Genomic DNA, 24,879 nt, shown 5'->3' with positions numbered 1-24,879 from the left:
TGCAGTGTGATACCACCTAAAAAACCCAGAGCTATGAGCAGTGGATAAAGATAATAACTTCCGTTTGCTTAAAAAAAAAAAAAAAAAAAAAAAGTAGTGAGAGAAACAAAGTGTAGAAGGCCCAGTGGTGATACTTTAAGGTTTAGGTTCCATATTTATTATTTTCTTTAATGTGACAGAAACATCTCAAAACACATAGCCAAGATACATGTGGGCAAAAATTCTATCAGGTTATTGACTAAGCTACCAAGACCTTTAAAGCAATTCATTAATACTCCTGAAAGGGCTCTGATATAAATCTTAAGACTTAAGATTTAAGCAATGGTATAAAAAAAGTCAGGCTCTCTGTTGGGTTACGTATTTCAGTATTATTGTAGTTATTCAGTGATTCCGTAAGACTACACCTCACCAAAAAAACAGCAAAACAGTTAATGAGATACACAATAGCCAAATCTGGATTGGACCAGGTCAGTTGAGTTTCTGGAGGAGGGGAGGAGTGGGGCACTCGCTGGAAGGACTGTGTGGCCAGGGGTGTCCCTGTCGGGAAGCAGGTCTAAATTGCATGGCTTGCTTCTTTCCTGAAGAACTAGGAATGAATGGCACTAAAAATGAGCATCAATTTTTTTTTTTTTTTAGTTGCTTAAAATCATTCAAAAATTTTTAAAGTACAGCTGGGAGTTCCACTGTGGCGCAATGGAATCAGTGGCGGGTCTGGCGCGCCAGGATGCAGCTTTGGTCCCTGGCCTGGCGCAGTCGGTTAAGGATCTGTTGTTGCCACAGTGCGACATAGGTTGCAACTGTGGCTCAGATCTGATCCCTGATCTATGAACTCTATATGCCATGGGGCGGCCCCAAAAGAAAAAAGTATCATTGATTTACAATGTAGTGCCAATTTCTGCTGTACACAGAATGATTCAGATATATGTATATATCTTTTAAGGCTGCACCTGAGCATATGGAAATTCCCAGGTTAGGGGGTCCTGTCCGAGCTGCAGCTGCCAGCCCACACCACATCCGCAGCAACATGGGATCTGAGCCATGTCTGCGACCTACACCACAGCTCACGGCAACACCGGATCCTTAACCCACTGAGCAGGGCCAGGGATTGAACCTGAAACCTCGTGGATACTAGTCAGGTTCATCACCACTGAGCCACAATGGGAACTCCCCATGTACACTCTTTCTCTCTTGTGTTATTGATTCAAAACCAGTAAAACATTAGTTTTCAGTACTTCCGTTTTTTAAAGTGCCAGTGTTACAACTTGGGTCAAAGAAGACATGTCTCCTGTGAGTTCTTCAGTGTGATAGCATTATTGTTGACCCAAATTTATCTTAGGGTAAAACTGACTTAAAAGTTTTCAGTGAATTGTGCTGAGCCTAAGAATTCTCCCCAAACTGTAGCATCTGCTCCATATTTACAAACTGAAATAACTACGGATGTCAAATGAAAGAAGATTCTGTTTCCTTTAGAAAATAAGTCTTTTTTTTTTTTTTTTTAGAAGTTCACATCAAAAATCTTTTTAAACCTTAAAGCTTTTTATTTTCTCGGCACAGGGTAGCTAATGTGTAACCGTTGCAATTTCTTCCGCCCAGTGCCCTGCCAGACCGTTTTAGATTACCTGAAGACGGTGCTGCAGCATCACAATCAGCTTATGATCCCACAGCCAGCCGACCAGCCGACTGAGGTAGGTCTTTGGTGAAAAGGTAAATGTTATTCCAATTGAAATTTCCTTAAGGTGAAGCGTCTTGATGGTTTACCATGTATATACCGAAACAGATTGGCTAGCAAAATAATTTTTTTTTTTTTTTTGACTCGGAGGCTTATGGGTGAGTATATATCCTTTGGAGAAAGATCATGTATTGTGAAGATTTAACTCTGTGCTCTGAGAGGGAAAAAGAAATAGTTTTTGTGTGTGTGTGTGTGTCTTTTTAGGGTGGCACCCCAGCACATGGAGGTTCCCAGGCCTAAGGGTCGAATTGGAGCTGCAGCCGCCGGCCTACACCACAGACACAGCCACGCCAGATCCAAGCCGCATCTGCGACCTACACCACAGCTCACGGCAGCATGGATCCTTAACCCACTGAGCAAGGCCAGGGATTGAACTCGCATCCTCGTGGATGCTAGTCAGTTTCGTTTCCACTGAGACACAGCGAGAACTCCAGAAAAAGAAACAGTTTAAATAACCCGGGCAAGTCTCCCACCATCCTTTTGGCACAGAGCGGCCTGAAATGGGAGAGCCCACCTGTCCTTCCCTCGGGCAGAGGCAGGGTTTGTTCCAGAACACCCTTTCACCCAGGCACCTCCCACCCTGAGCGAGAGTCTCTATTGTTTGGATAGACAGTGGGTTTTCTTCGTCTAGACCTTGGTGAAAGAAACCACAGGCTCCTGGTGTGTAGGACGAAATGGTCAGTTCAGGTGGTAGTCCATGGTCCATTCTTAAAAGATTCTCGAAGCTCTGTACTGGGGATATGTTATTTTCATCTTCTCGACTTCAGAACCTAAATCCAGTGGAAGAGGCAGCTGCAGTGTCACTCCCTGGGGTTGTAACATGTCTTGGATTGATAATGGTAGGTAACACCCTACTTGGGTAGGTCCGTTGTCCTCGCTTGGCAAGGCCAGTTGATGCTGGTAGTGGGAGGTGCGGACCCTCTCATCTCGTGGTCCCACATCGGTGGACATTCCCTGTGTCTTTACAGTTCCATCCTCCTGCCAACCATTTAGTAGCTCCAGCTGCTCCCTGTTGTTCCCACCCTGACCCCACCCCTCTGCTGAAGAAGTAGGACACCCTGCTCTCCAAGTGTTCTGCAAGAGACCAGAGAATCAAAAAGGTGGAATGGAAACTCTCGGCTCTGGGTGTGGTGGTTGCCCCCTCCCTGTCCTTTGAGGAGCGGTGTAAAGATCTGCACCTGTCCTCTAGTCCCCAGCTTCTCCCCGCTCCCACCACCCTCCATCTCCTTCTCTCTCTCTCTCTTTTTTTTTCTTTTTAGGGCATATGGAAGTTCCCAGGCTAGGGGTTGAATCAGAGCTGTAGCCACTGGTCTATGCCACAGCCACAGCAACGCCAGATCTGAGCTACCTCTGGGACCGCACCACAGCTCATGGCAACGCCGGATCCTTAACCCACTGAGTGAGGCCACGGATCGAACCTGCGTCCTCATGGATACCAGTCAGGTTGGTTACTGCTGAGCTGCAATGGGAACGCCACCCTCCCCTTCTTCAATTCAGCAAAGAAGAAAGAGCTAGCACACACCACACTGAACTCAATCTAACAAATTCTGCCAGGGCCTCCAGTCCACATCCCTTCTCTCATGCGGCGCTGCTCTCCCACTTCTAGGACTCTGTGCCGTCAGTTATGCCTCGTCTTGTGCACTGATTTCTCCCCTGATGTTGGGTCATTTCCCTGAGTATCAAACGCACTCAAGACTTCCCACCCTGGAGTTCCCATCATGGCTCAGCGGTTAATGAACCTGACTAGGAACCATGAGGATGCAGGTTCGATCCCTGGCCTCACTCAGTGGGATAAGGATCCAGTGTTGCCATGAGCTGTGCTGTAGGTCACAGACACGGCTCAGATCTGGGGTTGCTGTGGCTGTGGTGTAGGCCGGCGGCTACAACTCCAATTGGACCCCTAGCCTGGGACCCTCCATATGCCATGGGAGCGACCCTAAAAAGAGAAAGACAAAAAAAAAAAAAAATAGACTTCCCACCCTGAAAATCAGCTCTCCTTTGATTCTCCTTCCCTCCCTCAATGACCGTCTCTTCTCTCTCCTTCCTTTGCCCAAAACATCCTTGGTCGGGACGGTCCTGCTGCATCATGATACGTCCAGCTCCCCGAAGGTCAGGCCCAGGCCTCGACCCCATTGGGGTCCCCAGTGCCTGTCATTGAAGGCACTTGCTGAATGGTGACCTTATTCTTCTCAGTGGTTAAACCTCTGAAAGATTGGTCTGTGTTTATTTCTCTAATCTCTTCGTTTCCATTTGTGCTTTCACCCCCACCCCCACTCCCACCCCCAAATAATCCAGCTCCATCTCCACTCCTTATCAGAATACTGGCAAGGGGTCTGTTTTCCAGCTCCTCATCCCCAGGGCCTCAGCCCTGCCCTCCACGCCCTCTTCCTCTGGGCCTTAGAGTTAGGACCTTCTGGTTCCCTCCTTTTCTTGTTATGCTTTAAGTTTTCCAACCCCTGTTCTCCGGAGCTGCATCTTTCATCTCCTCTCCACCGCCCTTCTTCCCTCAGTTACGTTCTCTCTTGAGCATCAGCCTCATGGGGGTTGAATCCCGCATCTAGATCTAGACCCCAGTCTCCAGGGTTCAACTCTCGACCAGCGTGTCCAGCTGCCTGACCCACAGTGGAAAGCCCGTGCACCCTCAAACCCACGACACCTCTTCTGAATAGCTGTCCTTACTCCTGTTGCCTCTTCAACAGGCAGCACCAGCCCCAGGCAGAAACGTTCGAGGCATCGCGGGCTCTTCTGCTTCCACATTCCTGCCATCCACTTGTTTTACAGCCGCGTCGAACAGACCCTTCTTTCTGGTTCACTCTCATCATGTCCCACCTGGGCTGCTGGACGAGATGCTTCTTCCATCTCCACACTTGAACGTGGTTCAGGAAAAAATACAGATCCAGAATAAATGTCTCATGCTTAAAATCCTGTGATTGCTCCCTAGGGTCCACGTTTCTTAGCTTGAGGTTTCTATTATACAGAAAGCGCATCCGAAAGCCCACTTCTTCCGAGAAGGTCTCCCTGATTGCCACACTCCTCTGCGCTCACAGAGCATTGTTTGCGAGACTGAACTTACACCTGCATTTTCCATCTAGTTAGGACTCTGTGAAGAGATTAAATAAGTGCTCTTCAAATTGGTTTTTTCAAAATGACTTGGCAATAGCCAAGTCACTGCAGTGACTGCAGCCTCCGGCCTACATCAGCCACAGCAACGCGGTCAGAGTTTAATGACCTTTTGGAGGCGAACTGGAGAGACTATGCACTCAAAACTGTATAAGGAGTTCCCGTCAATGCTCAGCAGTATGGAACCCGACTAGTATCCATGAGGACACGGGTTCGAGCCCTGGCCTCGCTCAGTGGGTGAAGAATCTGGCTGTGCTGTAGGTTGCAGGCACAGCTTGGATCTGGCATGGCTGTGGTGTAGGCCTGCAGCTGCAGCTCCATTTCCACCCCTAGCCTGGGAACTTCCATATTCCTCAAGTGCAGCCCTAAAAAGAAAAGAAAAAAAAAAAACCCACAAAAATAGAAGTATGTACATTTTCTCTAGGTAAGACCACTTTAACTTTTATTACCCATCGTCGTCATTATTTCTGTACTGATTTTGTCATTTCAGGCAAGTAAGCATCTTCTCATTAGTATTATTTATCACATTTGATTCCTATTAGCTGTGCTGAAGCAGTTTGAGAAATCTCTTCCACAGCACAGAGGACAGTCTGAGTTGTTTGGAACTATAAATTAATGTGTCTTTTCTTTCTTTTGTTTCTTTGACCTCCAAGTGCTATTTCTACATCTTGGAAGAGCGATTGAGCTCTTCTGTAGGAAAGCTGTTTTTAAAATTTGCACAGCATTAAATAAATAAAAGGTTTGAAAACTAGCTACACGGTCCCCTTTTTACAGCTGAGGGAGTTCCCATTGTGGTGCAGCAGTTACGATCCATGAGGACGTGCGTTCAATCCCTGGCCTCCCTCAGTGGGTTAAGGATCCAGCCTTGCCCTGAGCTGTGGTGTAGGTCACAGATGCGACTCGGATCTGGTGTTGCTATGGCTGTGGTAAAGGCCAGTGGCTGCAGCTATGATTAGACCCCTAGCCTAGGAACTTCCGCATGCTGTGGGTATGGCCCTAAAAAGACAAAAATAATAAAGCTGACAAGTGTGCTTAAATGACAAGAGAATGATTTTGAGTTAAGGATGGTGGAAGGTCTCCATCCTCCGTAGCCCTTCTTAATAGCCCCTCGTGTTCATTGCTTTCCTTAAGGTTCTTTAACTTTGACAGTTTATATCCAGAAGAAGTTCTTCTAATGTCCCAGTGCCACAACTGTTTTAAAAACAGACAACAACCAAAAAAGAACTCTTCATTGTAACCACTAGTGTTGAGTGTCCGCTTGGTGCCAGCTGCAGTGGTGTTTACCGTGTCAGTCACTTAACAGAGGTTCATTGCACCTACTGTGTGTCAGGCACCTACTGTTCTTCCTTGCTCTGCCTCCTCCCTCCCCCAGCCATAACCCCCTATCCCTTACCTTTGTAAAAGACACCCCATTGGTTTCTCATCTTTCATCCTTGCTTCTCCATCTGCACTGCCACACGCTCCACTCATTCCTCCATCTCTTCCCTCCTGCCGTGAAACAGCAGCCTGGGTGAAGGACCCTTTGGAACCTCTGGGCTCCTGCATTCTTCTCTCTCTCTCTTTTTTTTTTTTTTTTTTTTTCTCTTTAGGTCCGCATCCGTGGCATATGGAGGTTCCTAGGCTAGGGGTCAAATCGGAGCTACAGCTACTGGCCTATGCCACAGCCACAGCAACACGACATCCGAGCCCCATCTAGAACCTACACAGCTCACAGCAACGCCAGATCCTTAACCCACTGAGCGAGGCCAGGGATGGAACTCGCATCCTCATGGACACTAGTCGGATTCGTTTCCACTGCGCCACAGCAGGAACTCCTCCTGCCTATCTCTTGATCATACATAGTGCACAGAGCCAAGGGATGCTTTATGCTCCTAAATACTCCTGTTTTAAACCCATAATAATTTAGTTCTTCCCATGGGAAACTTTGGTCCAACAAGTCAAAGTAACTTGCTGAAGCAACAAAACAAAACGCAGAACCAAGATTCAGTTCAGACCCAGGCTGACTCCAAATTCAGACCACAAACCATGTCACTCAGCTGCTTCCCTTAAAAAGGAAATGAAGTCACGCTCCTGCTACTCCACGGGCGTAACAGTGCTGCAGTGGTGAATTTCCATGGGTAATTCAGTGACAGTTTCATAGCCGAATCTGCTGCCTCTTCCTTTCCTATGGGCTCCTGTACCATTTGCCCTTTTCAAGGCTTGCCTGAACAGAACACTTTTTAAGTAAAAACCAATCAGACCCAAACAGTGCCAAATTTATAACCTCTAGTAAATTTGCAGAGTTGTAAAACTGAATGGGTTTCCCTTCTTTATTTTGTACACCTTAATTACCGGGGAAAGAGTACATTAAAACCGAGATCACGGGTTAATTAATTTGTCCTGGACTGTAGAGTTTTATGGATAACCAGCACCAAAGTAATGGTTGTGTAGGTGCAATTGACTAAACATGGCTTATAAATGTTAACAGAAATTCCTGTAATTAGTCCCACTGCAGCTGTTTAGCCTGGGAATTTTATAGCAGACATAAATTATGAAGGTGAAAAGTACGAAAAATTTTGAGTTGACATACTGACATTTGCAGAAGCGATAATTCGAGGAAACTTGTTTTGCATTGTTATTAGTGATTTTCTCTTTCTGTTTCCGCACTTCCCCCTTTTTTAAAATTCACTTTTACTGTTGTTTCCACTGAAATGCAGTGGCTATCAGATGTATTAAGCACATTAACGACGAAAAAATACCTCTTGGAAATAGCCCGCCGGCATCATTTCCAGAAGTACTTAACCGCCAACCAAAGGATGAAGAGACCTGTTTGATCACACTCTTCAAAGTCATTTTTGCATATTTTAATAGATTGAAAAGGAAAGTTACAGGTTATATTTAAATAGTGTTCCCTGTCATTGGATCTTGACACATTTTAACCTACCTGTTAAAATGCAAGTTATAAATAGCTCCTCTTTCAAAGGTGTTCATTATACCTCATTGGTTCTTGTTATAGAAAATGCAAATGTAATTTGAAAAGTGCCCGTTCTGAGTGTGAGCAATTACTTGTGCTCTTCAATACCTGGTTCATTGTCAGCATAGCCACTTGGTTAAAAGGCGTGTTTGCCTTTGATATGGAGATCGCCTGGGCTGCTGGCCGGCTGGCTACGCAGGTAATGAGAAAATATCTCGCTTTTCCAGGGAAGCAAGCAGCTGTTGAACAACTATCCTGTCTACATAACGAGCAAACAGTGGGACGAGGCTGTAAATTCTTCAAAGAAAGACGGGCGGCGGCTCCTCCGATACCTCATCAGATTTGTTTTCACAACCGATGAGCTTAAGTACTCATGCGGCCTTGGGAAAAGGAAAAGGTCAGTGCAGTCAGGAGAGACAGGTCCTGAAAGACGCCCTCTGGATCCAGTTAAAGTAACATGCCTCCGAGGTACTGCATCCTTCCGCTCAGTGTCCATCTGTGATCTCATTTCACCGCATTGGCTGTGGCTCCCCCGTGCAAGTGTATTTTGGTTTCTTTCCTGCTGAGACCTTCCTTATAGGCTTCTTGTGGCCCATCTCCTTGGTACCGAGAAGTTCTTTACAAAGTCTTCGTTTGCTTTAGCACTTAATGGCACATAGCACTGCATAGCACCTCATGTTTCACGCTTCAAACTCAGATTTTCTTTGCTCCCCGAGAAGGCCACCTCCAGCAAAACTGGAGCACTGGGGAAGGCACAGAGGAAAAGAAGACGAGGCATTTTAAAAATTATCCCTTTTCTATTGGCAGCCTATGATGCCTTCCCCCACGCTAGCTACCTTCTGGAGAATCCCTGCCCCAGCCCTTTACGTGTATTTAAGGCCTAGAGAATTTCTTGCCCAGTCAGACTTAACTCTGTTAGTTGTTTTTTTTTTTTTGGTTTTGTTTTGTTTTAAGTTTCTGTATTAAAAAATACTGCTTAAGTAACAGCATTTCATCAGCATTCCCCGCCGATGACCTTGTAGCTGATGGGCTCTGTGGATAGGCCAGGCAGAGGGGGAAGGGGGAGCATGCAGAGGTGAACAGCTGATTCAGTGGATGCAGACAAACACAGACTTAGATGGGGGGACCGTTATAGTGCCAGCAAAGGCACATTCACACCTAAAAATCCACATCAGCAAGCTCAAACATTAACCTGTGTAGTTCAGTAGTGACTCCCTTGGTTGGAAAGACTGAATGATTTACTCTGGACAGAGATCCAACTATTTTCTGGTGAAGAAGGCCTAGTAAAAAACGTGACTGCTGAGGCCTTAGTCATCAAAAAGGACACTCACTCCTACGTCCCTTTTGGGCGCCCTTGGTGATGGTCAGCCAGCCTAAGAGGCCTGTGTAGCATTTGTCCCAAGCGGAGATTCCCAGACCCAGCATGAACTTGTGATTCAGCGGGGCCGGGGCTGGGACAGGCACACATTGCTACACGTCACAACCACCCCAAGTGACTGACGCAGGCGGCCCGCCCTTGAGAAACCACCCAGAGTGAAAACACCAGCATTAGCTCGGCCCTGGAGCACCCCCTGTCGGCCAGTCCAGAAATCCCACTTACTCAGGGAGACTGGGTCATGGAAATGTCCAGTGTCTGTCCTAGCAAACTAGCCACAGGGTCCCTTATTCCCCAACATCGTCAGTGCAGGTGGAGGCGCCAGAGGCAGTGGTGAGCTTAGGGCCTCTCCTGAGAACACGCTGTGTATACTCAGAAAGTTGCCCTAAAGCTTGTGAGGGAATCGGACCTCACGAAAGTACCCCTTTCCAGACATCCTTATTAAACATGTTACGTCTTAACAAGCAAGTCAGTGAAACTAAAGAGGCCAAGCAGTGTCCCTCCCCTGGGCATGCTGCCATACCCGCTGTGACACGGCTGCAGCCCAGGCTGCCTGCCCAAAATGCAGGGGAGAGCTGGGCATGACCTACAGGCTTCCGCAGCCCGTGAGTGAAGAATACACAGGCAGGCACTGGAGACTAAGTCAGGGCAGCTGGTTAGAGCGTGCATATGTCTGTCCCCAAGGCTGAAATCCTGGGGCCTTCCTGTGACCTGGATGGCATTCCCTTCCCAGGCATAGGCTTGTCACTTCTAGCATGGACATGCCGGCAGAAAGCCAGGTGCAAGGTTAGAATGGCCAAGGGAGCCTCAGGTGATTGGACACTGGAGGGGTGGAAAGGGGGTGAAATCAGGGAGTGAAGTCAAATTCTAGGCTGGCCTGTTCCCCAGGGTGGTCTGACCGCAGAAGGAAGAGGCATTAGTGATAGGAGGAGACGCCTTATGTGTGTGACAGGGTGAGCCTCTACATTAGCTGGGAATAGGCTGGCACAGCAGCAGGCAAAGTCCTGTCACAGCCGTGGGTGCTAGGAGGGGGTGGAGGGGGGAGGCGCCACGGAGCAGCAGCACCTTCTCAGAGTGGCAGGGCTGCGGCATCTTCAGCCGTTAGCATTGACTTCCTCTCCTTGATATTTTGAGTCTTTGATTTCTCTGTGATCCCATGAGAGTGAGGGAGCTGGACAGAGACAGAGAAACAACTTAAACAGTTACTGAATACTTAATGAACACTCGAGGTAGGAATGTGAGAAAGAAAGAGAAGTATAGAAAGAAAGAATTCCTGACTTCTGGAGCTGAAAGAACGGCTGGAGATGATTTGAGGGCAATTGTGAACAGGTGTGAACACAAGGAAAATACTAGAGAGAGGACAAAATATTTGAGCCCTGGTGGTCCCAGGGTACCTCCTTTCTTTCTGCTCAGCCTTAAAATGACCAGGACCTAGGTCTGAGAATCATCCTTCAGTGTTTCAGAGGCCTGCGTCCCAGGATAAGCATTGCTGTGGTTTCTGGCAATTTCACAGGGCGAGGAGCTGGACAAGCACAGCTCATTCCCCAGGGAAGGCCCCCAGGGCTGGGACTTAGCCAAGTGAATGGGTCCCTCGTCTCAGGCACAAAACTGAAGGGGATGCCCCTGCCTCTCGGCTAAGATGGGCACAGTTTTGTTCATAAGATTTTCCTTGTCCTCATACTTGAAAGCTCCTAAGGGCACATAAGGTTAGGGTGTCACAAATAAATATCAGACAAATCCAGTCCTCAACCATGGTCTTGTAGAGGAAACAGTGCTGGAGAAGAAATGATGTGTGTATAGCAGTCACCTTGAACGTTCAGTCAGCTGTGCAAAGAAAGCATAGTTTACGGATGTCCACATTAAAATAGCTACGAAGGGGTTATATGAGTGCCCAGAGCCCCTGAGAAAGCAGAGGAAGGGTTAAGCTGAGCTCAGTCCAAGAGAGGCCAAGATTGTTTCATTGGAATCTCAGCTACTTTTTATATATTCACTCTTCCAGGCATGCTGGTGAAATTAAATATTTAGAGGAAATCTCATCTAAAAACTTTGTTAGTACATGGATAGCTATCACGATTAGAGAAATGAAGTATAGGCTTCCACATAACATTTTAAGAATGTGGAAACCTCTTCTGAACTAGACTTAAGCAATTTGTTACTCGTAAAGGGTACCGTATGAATGTGCTTGCTGAGCTTCTGGAGATAGCTAACCTTCTAAAGATGTGAGCATGTCACAACAGGATTTGGAAGTGTCCTCTGTTACCGAGCATGGTACATACCGCATCTTACCAAATTTTCCTTCCATAGCAAACCCGCTTTAGAAGGATCCCTCAACGTACATGATTTTTTTACTTTTGCCCATGAGTAGAAAATGTATTTGGCATAAATGGGGGCTAATGAGTGGCATCATCATGGCATTACATTGGGTGTCCCATAAAGCTTTTCTTACAGAGCTTCTGTTAAAGTTTAAGCAGCCTTCCTATCATCGTCTGCAAAAACCAGCTGTTTTTCTCTCTCTCTTTTTACTGTTGTGTATATTCCCACAGAATTCATTAGGATGCACTGTACCTCCAACCCCGACTGGTGGATGCCCTCGGAGGAACAGATAAACAAAGTGTTCAGCGACGCTGTGGGGCACGCCCGGCAGGGGCGGGCAGTGGGGACCTTCCTGCACAACGGTGGCTCCTTTTATGAAGGGATCGATCACCAGGCTTCCCAGGATGAAGTCTTCAATAAAAACTCCCAGGATGGTTCTGGTGATTAGTGGACAGAATCTTTCCACCCTAGCAGCCAGTCCTCTCAGCGGTTCCAGTTGTGAATGTCTTGTTCCCATCACGTTAGACTCCAAAGCATGTCATTCCGTCAGACGTTATACATCCTAAACCTTCACTCTCTTGACCCACTGCCACAGTTCCCAGTACAAATCCATTTTAGGCTGGTTCGGGAAGTCTGCGGAGCCTGCAAACGTTTTCAGACTATATCATAAAAAGAAAAAAACTAGAGTTGTTTTTAAAGGATTACTAGTTAGACTGTCTAGTGAGGGAGAAAAAAGATAGATTAGCTTCTTGTCACTGGTCTGAAATTTTCAAGTAAGCTCTGCTTCCTGAGCAGAGCCGGTCCCCATGGAGATTGGGTTTAGAGTTCCTGCCCGTGGGAGAAGGTAGAGGCCTGGAACAAGCATTCTCTTATTTTAATTCAAGTCGGTTGTCTTTATGTTTTCCAAAGACTTGAATTTATACTTCTCAGCAAAGACGTAGGCTAGGCGACCTTGTGTCATGTCTACGTTGACAGAGCCCTGTTTCATTGAAAAGAAGCCAGAGAACAGAGGCCACCTCTAGACCATGATTAGTTGGAAGTCAGCTGTTTTTCCCAGTTACATTTACCAAAAACAAAAAAACAAACAAACAAAAAAAGGCACTCTATGGAGCTGACAACAGTGGTAGTTTTCACTGTGTCAGTCAAGAAACATCCAGAGATCCAAAGGTAATTTCAAATGCTTGATTTTGTAGATTCATAGATCCGCAGGCTTAAGTCAGGCTTTGTTGACACGATGCCAGGGTGATGGGTTGAACAGTGAGAACTTCCGTCAGTTAGTGGTTTGGTTCACTGAGGATCAAACAAGTGGTGTGACTGCTGGTATTCCCTGAGCTGACCCGATGGTTTGGAGTTGTATACGCCCAGCCTCGAGGCCATGCTCACAACTGTGCTGCAGCTCGTCTGCCATTTCTCTGATACTTGAGGGTCTTTTTTGTGCCGAGTTGATCTTTAGAATTTGCATACATCTTGTTTCTCGTTGTTGCCAATGGAAATGTTTTATCCCAGTGGTTGTGTGCTCCTTCCGCCAGGATGCCCCCAAACTTTCTCCTCTGGCGAATCCGCACCTACCATTCCCAGCCACCCTCCCAGCTCATGTGAAGTCAGTAGTAATGTCTTTGGGACCATTCCTTACCAACGAATGCTCTAGAGACGCTAGACTCTTTCTGAGGGCCTCAGGTCGGGTGGGAGGGGAGGCGTCCTCTCCCCCCCAACCCAGAAATTGCAGCTTCACAGAGCAGAGGGCCACATGGGCAACATCTAGTGAAGGCTACTGATGTCATCTAAAAACAGGACAAGGGTTTTGAATTTGGGTTAGAAATTCCTCTAAATTTTATCCGCATCCATCCATAAAGAGGTGTATTTTCATTTTTTGCCTGCTTTTCACAAAGTAAAATAAATTACCCGTCATATGCGATAATTAGCACCATCTCTGCACACGACCCTGGGGACAGGTCCTTCTCTAGCTTTTGTTATCATTATTTCACCCACTGAAAAGTCTGTTTATAGAGATGGCCATTTGTCAGATCTGATGTGGGAGAACTCATATTTCAATCCTGCTTTGGGGCAAGTTAGGTAAAATTTGCAAGTAACAGAAATGATAAGGGCAGGTGAGATGGTGCATATGGGATCCATAAGACTAATGTACTTTGGCTATCCAAGGAAGAAAGATACTCCCTGAGGAGTTTTCAAGGACTAGGAAGTCAGTATCTTAGAAGAATCTGATGATGTGAAATCTCGGCCAGAAAAAAAAATATCACCATATCCCCCTCCGCCCTTCCATCTCACTTTTTCTTTCTTTGCATTGGAATTTAGTCATCCTTACTGCTGAGTACAATGTCCTTTTTTTTTTTTTCTTTTTTTTTTTCTGTAGCAGCAGTATTGGATCACTGCCTTAAAAAAAATAACTTCCAATTCTTGCAATCTCTTCAAGCTTGAGGATTCCACACATCTTACGTGTCTTCACTTCTACCAGCCATGGTGGGCCAATGCCAGCCTTGACTGAGGGTGGTGATGGCAGCATTTCTGCCCTCACTCTGTGTAACCATGCAGGCTGGGGTGCTTACAGGTGAAGTGCTTTCACCACTCTTGTTATCATCCCCTGACAAGGCTCCTGAGTAGGGAGGCTCTCTCAAGCTATGGGAATTATTTCTCTACCAGCTGTTTTCCAGTACTTCACCAATTCAAAGGCATCAGAGCTGCACACTGGTCTTCTCTTACGCACCTGAGCCATCAAGGTCCAGAAGGATGACTGCGTCCGCAGCCTTGCACAGCCAGTTCTGACACCTCTCCCGGGTCTGGGCCCTCTGATTCCCCTGCCCCCAAGCAGACGTCCCATCACACTCTCCATCGTTGGTGTCGCTGCGTGTTCCTTAGCCCAGCCCGTTGCCTGACCTGGGCACTAACAGCCACAGCATCTGCTTGGCTCCTTCGCTGTCTCTCTGCTCCTTAGTCCCTGTCTCATGCTGCCATTTACCTGGTTCATGGTGATTGCCTGCTCAGTCACCTCGTTTTTAAATCAGGACTTGCAGAGGTTGTTTACTTCTTATTTTTGGTGAAACCATTGCGGCTTCTGTAGCAGGGTTAATACTCACCACTGAGAACGTTGTCTCTTGTCACTGCTCTGTCCGCCTTCCGCTGATGGCTTTGGAGACCTGAAGAGGTTGTGTATTTTCTCGATTAGATTTTCCTACGTCTTTGGCAGCTGGACAAATGGCTCCTATGACGAGACTCTGACACACATGTCAGCTTTTACATCTTCCTTGAGTGGCTTCGGCACTGGTGTGAGATTGACCTTAGATAGCTTGGGATGCAGCTATGCTCTGCCTCGTCAGTGAGAGAACAGGGCATAGTGCTGGCCTGACACCACTGCCCAGATCTGGTATCTTTGTCTGAAACGAGGGGTGGCCCATAAACCCAGCCATCACACGGGAGTCCCTCCCTACCCACTGTGACAGTGTCTTGCTGTATCCTGAGTTTTCACACAGTAACATCACGTCACCAGGGGGGTGCCCACTTCCCCGGGGAGCTGCCTGCAGTCCGCTGGGCCCAGGATGACCTCTTGGATCTGTTGGGAGGTCGTGGCCAGGCACCTGTGGAGGGGTCATATTCGGCCAGCCCTTACTAGAGGCACATGGCTCCCAGTTTCATTTGAAGGTCCACCTTCACAGTCTCATGGGTTAACCTCAGTGTTAAATGCTCTGGAGAAAAACCATTCCTTGAAAATATCCAGCCCTTGAACCCAGGCATCATCCTCTTGGTGTTTCCGTTTCCGCCACAGCGTTCAGCTTCCTGTCACCCTTTGTGTTTCATGAAGCTTCGTTAGGAATGGAGAGGATAATATTAGAGCATTTGCAGGAAATCATCCCTTTGGTAGGGCACTGAGAGATACACTGTACATGTGACTACTTGTCAGCTGTGGAGCAAGTGGGTGATTTTATATTCTGGATCTTTCATAGCCCTTCATCAGTCATAAACACATTGACCTGAGAGATCCCTTCCTCAAGATTATAGGGGATATAAATTACTCGATACATTGTTTGATCCAACTCCTCCATGTGTCAGATACTGATAGACTGCTCTGCTGAGTTCTGTGAATTATTCTTGCAGGATCAGATGTTATCCCAAAGTCTAGATAAAAGTACAAACTTGGGAGTGTAAGGTTCATGATTTCTGCATCTTCCTGCCCCTGTAAAGGCTAGTCCTCCGTTTTGGGGCTGTCCCAAAATGGATGGAGTGCACCCAGTAGGGTGAAGCATGCACGCTTTGCAGAAAAGCAAGCGTATGCTGATTGCTCTCATTGGAATCCTGTCATCCCATATGTGCTCTAGAACCTAAACCTCACACCCATTGACTGCCTCCTCATTTTTCAATCATATTAAAAAATCTTATTCTCAGCTACCTTCGTTTTTTAGAAAAGATTAAAACGTAGAACTTTCCTCATTCAGTGCTGTGTCATTTCACAGTGCAGACACTTGTAATTTTTGACAGCTCTTATATACCAGTTTTTAGAAATGTGCTCGAGAGTGATTTTGCACATATGGTGCGAGTCTTGCCGGTGTGTGTTTAATGTGGTGACACTTGCCAAAACTGCTTGGCTAAACATGTCAAATAGGATGCTTGAGTCAGAACTCTCGTGTAAATGTGTCTAAACAGCAGTATGTATCATTATGAGATATTTTTGTAAACATAGTGATGGCTTCTTTCAGTCGTGTAAGTACTGGATAAAAATAACTACTTCGCCTGGAATAATGTAGGAAAATGTCACCCAGTCGATGGCTCTCTGCAGTTACTTGCATTATCAGCCTTGGTTCTTCTAGTTGTGTTGTTTTAGAGGAAAGTGTTGACATCAGACGACACGGAGTGCAAAGAGAGTAACCCACCGATACTTGCTTCCTAATAAAAATTCAAAACCATAGCAGATATAATTTACACATCAGAGCCTGCTTTTACCCTCCACGGTATATGCAATTGCAGGAAATATGGAGCGGTCTGGATGTCACTTGTCTAATGACCAGCTCAGTCAGTTTGGCTACTGAAAGCACTTAATTCCCAAATCTTTATGGTTAATTGATCTTCCTCGTGACCATCCATAGCTGGCTAATAGAAGGGCTAGGTTTTCCTTGAGTCACAATTGCCCATGTTACAACGAAAATGCATCTTCTGAGACGACTTACTCAGAAGGCTGTCTGTTCTCAGAATAATTGCCCCCACACCAGTTGCCCAGTGGGTCCTGGCCGCATTGGAAAATACTTCAGCTCATTTGAAACCAATAACAATAACAGTAGCTAGAGCTTATGTTCATCAGGCCCTTCGGTGCCGGGTACGTTGCTAAGCACTTTAATGCATCCTCTGATTTTAATCGTCATAGCCACTCTCTAGGCTGTTGTTAAGCTCCCCATTTCATAAGGACCCTGCCCAAGGTCTTTAGCTGATAAGAGGGACTCTTTGGGTTTAGTAAGTTCACTTTCCCCCAGTAGTCAGAGTTCTCAAGACCCATCCACACTTTGCAATGGGTTTGTTTAATTAAAGTAGTGAATAAGTTAAAATGACTAATTCGTTTACATTTATTTCATAGGTTCCCAGTACAAAAATGCAGGGAGGGATAAAAAGGCAAAACTTGGAACTCAGTGAAGTGATGTTCTTTGGGGACAGATCAGATAGATGTTAGAAGTGGCTCTGGGTGTCATTTAGCCAATGTCCATTTACTTTTTCACATTTGTTGTTATCGTAGCCTTAGAATTGATGACCTGGTTTGGAAGAGAGGGTTTTATTTAATCCATGATGTCCCTGTGAGAACTGTCGTGAAGATTTTGTAGGAAAGTACAGTAATCTGTTGATTCTTTCCTGTTAAAGTCGTGGTTTTAACATCTCTGACTGTGTTTTAAGTTCAAGAGCTTGCCCTGTTTCTAGGGAACGGGTCATGCCCAGACCATGAGAGGGTTTCTGAAACCCTCGAGGTCACTGGTCCAGTCCAAACCTGCCCCATTTAAGCATCTCCTTTGTGTGTCTCTCCTCTCTGGAACTTCATGTAGCAGCCTAACACTGGGGCCAACTTGCCTTTACTCTGTTTTCTATGATGAATACTTGTGGAGAAACTGTGACAAACCCATTGATCCTAATATTTTTATTGTTGAAGTCTTGTTGATCCTCTATGAATAATTTCTATTTGATTGTACTGTGTAGCATTAACACCCACTAGGGATATGTTAATAAAAACTATAAAAGCATAGTGTAATATAGGATAGCAAGATTTTTGTGAACAATTTATATAGAAGAGTAAGTTGTTTTTTAAGTGTTAGGCACATTTCTTTTAGGAACTTACAATGTTACAAGAGTTTTTTAAACATTCAATATTTTTAATTATAAGAAACATTTGTTACTAGAGCCAATTATTTCAGGTGTTCTAATTGGAGTATTGATTTTATTACCTCATATACCTCTAGAATGACACATGTTCTGTTGGAGATAAAATTGCACAATAAATGTCAAGTCTCTGTTAAGTGTTTTAACTTGCTTTTTGCATCTTTCTCCAGTTTATTTAAGAGGCTTTTCTATTTCTGTTAAAAACAAAAAACAAAAAAAAAAAAACACAGGGGGAGTTCCCGTGGTGGCGCAGTGGTTAGCGAATCTGACTGGGAACCATGAGGTTGCGGGTTCGATCCCTGCCCTTGCTCAGTGGGTTGAGGATTCGGGGTTGCCGTGAGCTGTGGTGTAGGTCGCAGACTCGGCTCGGATCCTGCGCTGCTGTGGCTCTGGCGTAGGCCGGTGGCTATAGCTGCGATTCGACCCCTAGCCTGGGAACCTCCATATGCCGTGGGAGCGGCCCAAGAAAAGGCAAAAAGACAAAAAAAACCCAAAAAAAACACAGGAGAGTTCCCGTCGTGGTGCAATGGAAACGAATCCGACTAGGAACCATGAGGTTGTGGGTTCAATCCCTTTCCTTGCTCAGTGGGTTAAGGATCCAGTGAGCTTCCGTGAGCTGTGGTGTAGGTTGCAGACTGGGCTCAGATCTGGTGTTGCTGTAGCTGTGGTGTAGGCCGGAAGCTGTAGCTCCCATTAGACCTCTAACCTGGGAACCTCCGTATGCCACAAGTGCAGCCCCAAAAAGACAAAACAAAAAACAGAACTTTTCCCCCCTAACACTTAGGCTCTCCTGCCTGTCTCTGGATGCCAAGAAAATATTATATGCTTAATATCCAAATATAAAACACTCAGTTATGTCAGGGAACTGACCAAAATTCATCCAAAAAATTTGTTTGATCTAGTGAGTGAAATGTAACCACAGAGTTTCTGTCCAGTATTTTGTACATTCACACTTTAAACACACATGCTTCCTACTCAGTTCCATCAGGGAGAGAAAGAACCCTCCAGCCACTACTCTTGACCTTGGAAATCGAGGTCTGTTAAAGTGAAGAGCAGTAGTAACAGCAAAGTAGCAATGGCTAAATAACGTGGCATGGTTGTGGCTTCCCACTTTTAGTTACTGCATAAAATATAAATCTGATATATCAACCATTATTGAACAACAAAATTGAAGTAATGTCATTCATAAGTCAGACCAAGTAAAAACTAAGACAAAACACATTTTTTCATTTTATACTAGAGGATGCAGTTTTCTAATCAGTAGTTTGGTGGATGACAAAGCAGTAATTTAGTCCAAGTAATTTGGGTTCAAATTGGGGTATCAATTAAAATGAAATTAAAATTATATTATTATTCTAAAGCATTAAAAGAGGATTAGTAAGTAACTTGGAGTTTATTAATATCTTGTAGCAGGACACACAGGGTAAAAGCTACTGATCAAAAAAGTATTAGTTATCGGATGCGAGCTGTTGCTCTTGGAATGGATTTACAATGAGATCCTGCTGAGTAGCATTGAGAACTATGTCTAGATACTTATATCGCAACAGAACAAAGGGTGGGGGAAAAAATGTATACATGTAAGTATAACTTGGTCCCCATGCTGTACAGCGGAAAAAAAAAATAGAAATAAATAAAAAAGCATTAGTAACAAATTCAGCAAGGTTGCAGGATACAAGAGCAATATACAAAAATCAATTGTATTTTCTATACACTACCAATAAACACTGAAATTAAAAAAAAAATTTCAGTAACATCAGGAAGAATAAAACGCTTCGGAATAAACTTAAGAAACAAATGCCAGGGGAGTTTCTGGTGGCTTAGTTGTTAATTTCTGTGACACTGGTGTGGCTCAGATTCAGTCCCTGGCCTGGAAACTTCTGTATGCTGAAGGCACAGCAAAAAAAAAAAAAAAAAGAAAGGAAGTGCCAGACTTGTACTCTACAAATTGCAGCACATTATTGGAAGACATTTTAAAAGCTCTAAAAGATGGGAAGATGGTCCATGATAATGGAATGGAAGAACCAATAATGCTAAGATGGCAGTATTCCTCAAATTCATCTACAGGTCCATTGCAATTCCTAGCCACATCTGCAGCAGAAATCGACAGACTGATCCTAGTCTTATGGAAAGAACCCAGACGGCCCACAAAAATCCTTACATTTTGTGGTCACATGTTTGATTTTTAGCAAAGGCGCCAAGACAATTCAATGGGGAGAGAATAATCTTTTCAAAGAATGGTCCTGGGACAACAGGGTAGCCCTATCCAAAAGAATGAAGTTGGACCCCTACCTTTATACTGTATGCAAAAAATAATTCAAAATAGATCATAGACCTAAATGGAAGAGTTAAAATCTAAAACGTAACAAGAAAACATAGGAGTAGATCTTCATGATTTTGGGCTGGACAATGGCTTTTTCAATATGACACTCAACAGTGTGACAGAGAAAAAAAAAGATAAATTGTATTGCATCAAAATGAAAAAGCTTCCAAGAACAACAAGAACAAAAAGATAACCCACAGAACGAGAGAAAATATCTGCGAATTATGTATCTGATAAGATACTTTTAGCCAGAATATGTGGATCTCTTACAACTCAACAATAAACACAAAGAGCCTAATTAAAAGAGGGCAAGGGCTATGAATATACATTCTCCAAGGAAGATTCACAAATGGCCAATAAACACCGGAAAAGCTCCAAATCACTAGTTATTAGGGAAACGTAAATTAAATCACAGTGAAATACCAATAAAAAATACAGTAGTTTATCAGCTAGGATATGGAGAGATTGAAACCTTCACACACTGCTGGTAGGAATGTAAAATGGTGCAGTCATTTTGAAAAACAGTTTGCAGGTCCTTAAAACATTACATATGGGAGTTCCCGTTGTGGCGCAATGGAAACCTATCCAACTAGTAACTTTGAGGTTGCGGGTTAGATCTCTGGCCTCAGTGAGTTAAGGATCCGGCGTTGCCATGAGCTGTGGTGTAGGTCGCAGACATGGCTCGGATCCTGAGATGCTGTGGCTGTGGTGTAGGCCAGCAGCTACAGCTCCAATTTGACTCCTAGCCTGGGAACTTCCATATGCCATGGGTTCAGCCCTAAAAAGCAAAAAAAAAAAGAAAGAAAAAAAATTTTTAAAAAACCCATAAAACTAAAAAAAAAAGTTACACGGTAGAGTTAATTGTTTTACCTAGCCATTCTGCAACATGGGTATATACCCAAGAGCATTGAAAACATATGTCTACACAAAAACTTGTACACAAATGTTCAGAGGAGCTTTATATATGATACCAAAAATTGGAATCAATCCAGACATCCATTAGTTGATAAATGAATAAACAAAATGTGGTATCTACCTAATGGAGTATTGTTCAGCCATAAACAGTGAATGAAATACTAATACATGGATAAACCTTGGAAACTTTTTACGCCAAATGAAAGAAGCCAGACAAGAAAAGCTAAATGCATATTTCATGATTCCATTTATATGAAATATCCAAAATAGTCACTAGGTAGGCAGCTGTTACAGAATGCTTCTCAAAATACGGTTTATATAATTAAGGAACCGAGTGTATTATGATATAATCACTTTAAAGTTAATTAAGCACTCATGCTAGGTATTTACTGAGAACCTGATGTACCTGGCATTGTTTTTGGCACGGTGTTCAAAGAACCGAAGCAATGCAGCCACTAGCTAAGTTACTATTTGGAGAAAAATGACTAAGACCTATTAAGAGTTATGAGAAAATCCCAAGTTCCACTGAGCAACTTGTAAAGCTGTATTTAAAAAGCTGAATCAGGGAGTACCTGTTGTGGCTCAGTGGAAACAAATCTGACTAGCATCCATGAGGATGCAGGTTCGATCCTTGGCCTTGCTCAGTGGGTTAAGGATCCAGCATTGCCATGAGCTGCGGTGTAGGTTGCAGCTCTGGATCTAGCGTTGCTGTGGCTCTGGTGTAGGCCAGTGGCTAAAGCTCTGATTCGACCCCTAGCCTGGGAATCTCAATATGCCACGGGTGCAGCCCTAAAAAAAAAGAAAAAAGAAAAAAGTTGAATCAGGCATAAAAATTACAGAAAATAAATGCCTCTGCATCTGTCTCTATCATACTAAGACCATTCAATTTGACTAGCTCAAAGTACATGCCAATTCAGGAGAAGAATTATTCAGATATGATTCCGTGTGCTCTCAAATCCTGGTTGAATCATTCCCTTTTATCTTTTCTTTTTGTCCCCCCCTCCTCTTTTTTTTTTAATGATTTTTATTTTTTCCATTATAATTGGTTTACAGTGTTCTGTCCTGTTTCTACTATGGAGCAAAGTGAACACACACATATATATTCTTTTTCTCACATTATCCTCCATCATGTTCCATCACAAGTGACTAGATGTAGCACAGGAGGACAGAGACAGCAGGATCTCATTGCTTATCCACTCCAAATGCAATAGTTTGCATCTATTAACCTCAGACTCCCAGTTCATCCCATTCCCCCGACTTCCTTCCCCTTCCTCTTAAAGCTGTTGTTCAGTCCTCACATAGACACCATCTTAGTGATACACACCTGCTCTTTCAACCGGTCTGTCAGCAAACAGATGGCACAGTCGACAAAAAAAAAAGCACTTGGTACAAAGGTGTGAGCAGGGTAGGCCGCACCACCAAGGTGGAGTGTGATATCCAGACTTGGCCCTGGCAGGGCGCCGTCATCGACCCGAAGTGGTGAGGTGTCTCTGGAATTCGAGGGGGTGGTACTAGAATTCGAGGGGGCTCCCTGCTGGGAAATGCGATGTCCGTGTGAGGAAACCTGCTTAGACTTTGCAGAGCCTGCAGGGAGGAAGCCAGAAGAACCTGGACCCGTCCGATGCTTGCCTCAAGCTGAAAGCAACAGGAAGCCAGAGGGCAGGAGAGCCCGCTGATGTCCATATGGGTCAGTGCCCTGGGACCCAGAGCAAGGGGCTGGAGGAAAGGCAGGCACAACTCATTATGGGGATGAGTTGGATCTCTTTGGTTTCACGTCACTGAAATCCTGAAAGATGACTTCTTTCCATAAATGACCTCTTTTTTTTTTTTTTTTTTTTTTTTTTTTTTGTCTTTTTGCCATTTTCTTGGGCCGCTCTCACGGCACATGGAGGTTCCCAGGCTAGGGGTCGAATCGGAACTGTAGCCACCGGCCTACACCAGAGCCACAGCAACGCGGGATCCGAGCCGCGTCTGCAACCTACACCACAGCTCACGGCAACGCCAGATCCTTAACCCACTGAGCAAGGGCAGGGACCGAACCCGCAACCTCATGGTTCCTAGTCGGATTCGTTAACCACTGCGCCACGACAGGAACTCCCATAAATGACCTCTTAATGCTTAATCATTTGGATAGCTAACATTTATTAAGGCAGTAGTTTCATGCCTCTCTGTCATTATCACAGTGAATCTTCTTACAGCCTGTAAGGTAAACGCTATTATTACTCCCGCTCTACTGATGAGTAAACTGATGCTTAGAGAAGTGTGCCTGAGGTCACAGAGCTCGTGGTGATGAGGTGGTGACAGCAAGATGCCAATCCAGGCAGCTCCAGGAGAGAAGCCCACGTTTCACCCAGTCCAAGAAAATTGACTCTGAAGGCTTCTAAGACTGAGAAAAAGTTGCAACAATGAGGCTAACAAAACAAGAATTACTTCTTAAGTCTGCTCAGCTCTGGCTGCTCACGTTATCCATTCATGTCTCAATTTGGCCTGAGAAGACTGCTGCTTAATATCCTGAAAAATACCCAGATGAATCCTGATACAATTCCTGGGTCCCAAGTGGGTCTTGGTTCTGTGATCCAAGAGACATGGTCTCAATGCCTTCGTTAACTGTCCTCTATATCCATTGATCTTGATGTTTAAGAAGCATGCTTGCTTCTGTAAATGAATGAATGAATAGGTAGAGTTATAGATTAATAAATAAGGTAGGAGGAGATACAGCAAAATAGAATATATTCGGGCTTGTACTTATCAACTGTCAATTTTTTTTTTTTTTTTTAGGGCCACACCCAAGGCGTGTGGAAGTTCCCAGGCTAGGGATTGAACTGGAGCTGCAGCTGCTGGCCTGCACCACAGCCACAGCAACATAGGATCTGAGCCACATCTGCAACCTACATCACTGCTCATGGCAACACTGGATTCTTAACCCACTCAGAGATGCCAGGGATCAAACCCACCTCTGTGTGGTTACCAGTCAGATTCATTTCCACTGCGTCACAACGGAAACTCCTGGATTGTCAAATTTTAATAAACTAGGGTCAACCATGATTTTGAAATACAGCTTTAAGATAAACATTCTCATCTAACAAAAATGTTATGGACCAGATTAATCCCGATACTTTTTAACTTCTTTACTATTAAAAATCAAAATTCATCAAGGCACAAGAATATTTAATATCTCTAATGAGGAGTTCCCGTTGTGGCTCAGCATTAACGAACTTGACAAGTATCCATGAGGGATTCATTCTCTGACCTCTCAGTGGGTTAAGGATCTGGGGTTGCCACAAGCTGCGGGATAGGTCGCAGATGCGGCTCAGATCCCGTGTTGCTGTGGTGTAGGCCGGCAGCTGCAGCTCTAATTCAACCCCCAGTGCCTGGGAACTTCCATATACCGCAGGTGCAGGCCTGAAAAAAAAGCAAAAAATAAAAAGAACATACAAAGAATACCACTAATGAAAATGAAATATAATGAACAGTTAGCTGTGTGGCTGCATAGAAGCTGAGGGACCAGAAAGCATAACTAAAAATAGAGACAGTTTTCAGAAGCTAAGGTCCACTTCCCAGCAATAAGTGGGATTTAAAACGCTCTCTTCCAGATTCTAGAAAGAAATTCAGGCCCTGTTGAGATGTGAGGAACAGGGGTTGGAAATGTCTTCTAGTCTGTCTCTTTTTCTGTACCAATAGCAATGATTCTTTCTCCTTCCTGGCAACATAGAAGCATTTTTCTTTTCTTTTTCTTTAATCCTTTTTTTTGAGGGAGCCACACCTGCGGCATATGGAGGTTCCTGGGCTAG

The 24,879-nt window shown here is 44.8% G+C and overlaps 1 protein-coding gene across 2 annotated transcripts in view; it reads left to right on the top strand.

Moving 5' to 3' along the window:
* BEND4 (BEN domain containing 4) overlaps nt 1-18,079 on the top strand; it is a 39,965-nt gene extending 21,886 nt beyond the window's left edge. The window contains exons 3-5 of one of the 2 annotated variants that reach the window (XM_003128942.5): nt 1,594-1,685; nt 8,030-8,270; nt 11,721-18,079. In XM_003128942.5, the coding sequence (XP_003128990.3) occupies nt 1,594-1,685; nt 8,030-8,270; nt 11,721-11,938 (551 nt within the window). In that variant the 3' untranslated portion in view covers nt 11,939-18,079. The remainder of the gene's footprint in view (nt 1-1,593; nt 1,686-8,029; nt 8,271-11,720) is intronic. The other variant, XM_013978637.2, reaches the window with a different exon arrangement.

The sequence above is a fragment of the Sus scrofa genome, chromosome 8 (assembly GCF_000003025.6).
Source record: "Sus scrofa isolate TJ Tabasco breed Duroc chromosome 8, Sscrofa11.1, whole genome shotgun sequence".
Classification (NCBI taxonomy): domain Eukaryota; kingdom Metazoa; phylum Chordata; class Mammalia; order Artiodactyla; family Suidae; genus Sus; species Sus scrofa.
This window is presented reverse-complemented; position numbering and strand designations above follow the sequence as displayed.